At 46.2% G+C, this 2,728-nt stretch overlaps 1 protein-coding gene across 1 annotated transcript; it reads left to right on the forward strand.

The window, feature by feature from the left end:
- Nucleotides 1-215: 215 nt before the first annotated feature.
- On the forward strand, nt 216-2,425 carry prop1 (PROP paired-like homeobox 1). Its single transcript, XM_034898408.1, has 3 exons — nt 216-334; nt 1,152-1,381; nt 2,036-2,425. Exons 1-3 carry the CDS (start codon nt 217-219, stop codon nt 2,405-2,407), a joined length of 720 nt encoding a protein of 239 aa, XP_034754299.1. The 5' UTR covers nt 216; the 3' UTR covers nt 2,408-2,425.
- Nucleotides 2,426-2,728: the final 303 nt, after the last annotated feature.

Consider the following 2,728-nt stretch of genomic DNA (forward strand, 5'->3'; position numbering starts at 1 on the left):
AGATTCGTGTAATGGAGTAAAAAGTGCAATATTTCCCTCTTAAACGTAGTGAAGTAGAAGTAGAACGTGAAAGGAAAATACCTTAAGTTTGTCCTCGAGTAAATGTACTTCCACCATGGCAGTTTTTGATGCAGTTTGAGGTAAACCAGGTGGGTGGGACATGGGTGTGACACGCGTGGGCGTCGGGGGGGGTCGGGGGGGGTCGACGGGGTGCAGATGGTCCCGACAGTGAGCAGAGCTGCAGCCATGGCCCAGGGAAAGGAAGACGCGTTGAGGAGCCACCAGGACTGTGCGGAGGTCTACTCTGACATGGCTACTGTCAGCTCCAGTGCAGGTGAGTCCAAAAACACACCCCACGCTCTGGAAAAAATGATATTAGTCTGTTTATTGATAGTCCGTCACGTCATCCACCAATGATGGAGATGGAGTGTCCTCTACAATACAGACAGTGTTTCTTTCTCGCCATTGGTTTGCATGTTTTCAGCCATTTCTTAAGTATTGGAGGAACTTTAATTCAATGTCAAACTATAGGGACTCATGTTGCGTAATAGTCTTAAAGCTGTTACAAAGGGGTTTGTTTAGAATATGGACACTAATGTTGAATTTGTCAGTTAATTTGAGCACAAATTCACCCTTGTAGCTGCTTTTTAGCCCTGAAAACCCTTTAGTAGTTTATTAGTACTTTGATAACTGCAGTTAAAGTAATGGTTTAGTTTGTCCAGTTCAACTGTTAACATTTGGTTTGGCAAAAACAATTAAGTGAATAAAAGTCTTTGGGAGTTAGAAATTGAATACAATTTCAATAGTCATCCTCCTCATGGGTCTTTTCTAACCCCCAAAGTCAGCTCAGTGCACCAATTTGCCAGAGTAGTCACTTTGTGGTAATTATCTTTAAGTCCAATCCCTCCGTTTCTGGTGTCTTTTTCTCACGAGCTCGTCTTTGGCAGCTAAAGCTCTGTGGCTCTCAGGTTGCCTGGTCGCAGTGGGAACCGTAAAGTCAGTTTAATCCCCCCACAGTCATTGGTGAAATGGGTCTTTGCACGTTTAGGCCACTTTACCGTATCACGCCAATTAACTGAAGAAACAGGAGCTGGAGAATTGTCTCTAAAAGAGTCAAAGTCTTTTCAGCGTTGTCTTCCTCCTGAAAGCAGATATAGGAGAGACGGTGAGGAAGAGGGCGTTGGGTGAGACCTCACTGGGTGTCGGCCTTGGCAGGCGGAGCAGAGCCTACCCGTCCCCGGCCAGGAGACGGCAACGCACCACCTTCAGCCACAAGCAGCTGGAACAGCTGGAAGTGGCTTTCGGACAAAACCAGTATCCTGACATCTACTACAGAGAGGAGCTGGCCCGGATCACCAAGCTCAATGAGGCTCGCATACAGGTGGGACCGATTAAGATCCGCAGCTGGGACTTTATGAAGTCCCCAATGTGTAATTGTCTATTATAATCGAACTGGTTTTATTTCTTAATTTGTGTCTTTATTACACAAAACGTTGAAATTGAAAAGTGGATTTGAACTCACATCTATATCATTGGTAACACCTGGCAACATGATGCAATCCAGTAGTTTCATAAGTTTCATAATGTATTAATTGCCCTGTTATCAAGCAAACACATCACTGTTCTCCATAATTGAATTGAATGTATAAAATTGGAGAAATACTGCATGAAACAAGATTACAAAATGCGCCGTCTTACTCAGTTTTACAATAAATATTACATTGTGCATTTTATTTTGAAATGTGAGCAGAGACAACGTGGCTTTATTTCAACGTTCTGCAATATTTTGACAATTTACATTTCTTTAAAACCCTTTTTGGGGTTCAATTTCATGTGGGGGTGCACCTTCCCTGCACACACTTAACACATCAGTAGTAGAAGTATCCGTAGTGTTGTTTTGCTTCAATTGCAACACAAGGCAATGCTTAAATGTCCCATTTTTGTTGAACCCACCCTTTTTGAATTACCTTATAATGGCAGGTGTCTTACTTGTATCAAGGTGTCCAGGCCAGCTAATCTGTCCTTGTCTCTGCAGGTCTGGTTTCAGAACAGAAGAGCCAAACAGCGGAAGCAGGAGCGGGCGTCCCAGAAAGTTCTCCCAGTGGGCGTGATGCCGGGTCACAGGGCGCTGCTGGGGGCCATGCACGTCCAGCCGTCCAGCATGGCTCGACAGTACTACACCCAGCCCCTGGCTCACATCCCCCGCCTCCCCCCCATGCTGCCCTCTGGGGCTTACTCCCGCCACCCGGGCCCGGTGGGCCAGTGCCCCTGCCCCAGCGTCCCGCCGCAGCCGGCCCCCCAGCGGCAGCATGAAGACTGGTACGGCCCGCTGAGGAGCAACCTCACCTCGCCCATGTTCTCCCTGGCCTCCATGCAGCCTCTAGACCCGGCCTCACACTGGAGCTAAGAAGGAACAGAGGTCAATAAGAAAACAAGTCAAATACAAAATTAAAATGTTTTTTTAATCTCTAGTTAGCGGAGATTAGGTGATCATGCATGTCCTTTTTCACGTCGTTTCACACACATATTCTCACTCATTATACTCCTTTTCAGCATCATATTTGTACTCTTGGGGTCTACTAGAATAGATTTACATGCTTTGATGTCCAAAAATCATACCATGCTGCATATTGATGCAGTTCCTTTGCCTGATCACTCTGTTTCTATGTCCCGCCTTCCCGAAAAGCCCGGTCTGCTCTGATTGGTCAGCTGGCCCACTCTGTTGTGA

The sequence above is a fragment of the Etheostoma cragini genome, chromosome 17, assembly GCF_013103735.1.
Source record: "Etheostoma cragini isolate CJK2018 chromosome 17, CSU_Ecrag_1.0, whole genome shotgun sequence".
NCBI lineage: Eukaryota > Metazoa > Chordata > Actinopteri > Perciformes > Percidae > Etheostoma > Etheostoma cragini.

Bases quoted from the DNA above. Each gene is read 5' to 3' on its own strand.
- prop1 (XM_034898408.1), top strand. From the start codon at position 217: ATGGTCCCGACAGTGAGCAGAGCTGCAGCCATGGCCCAGGGAAAGGAA. The intron at 335-1,151 runs GTGAGTCCAAAA...TCCTGAAAGCAG, and splicing joins TACTGTCAGCTCCAGTGCAG to ATATAGGAGAGACGGTGAGG. The intron at 1,382-2,035 runs GTGGGACCGATT...TTGTCTCTGCAG, and splicing joins TCAATGAGGCTCGCATACAG to GTCTGGTTTCAGAACAGAAG.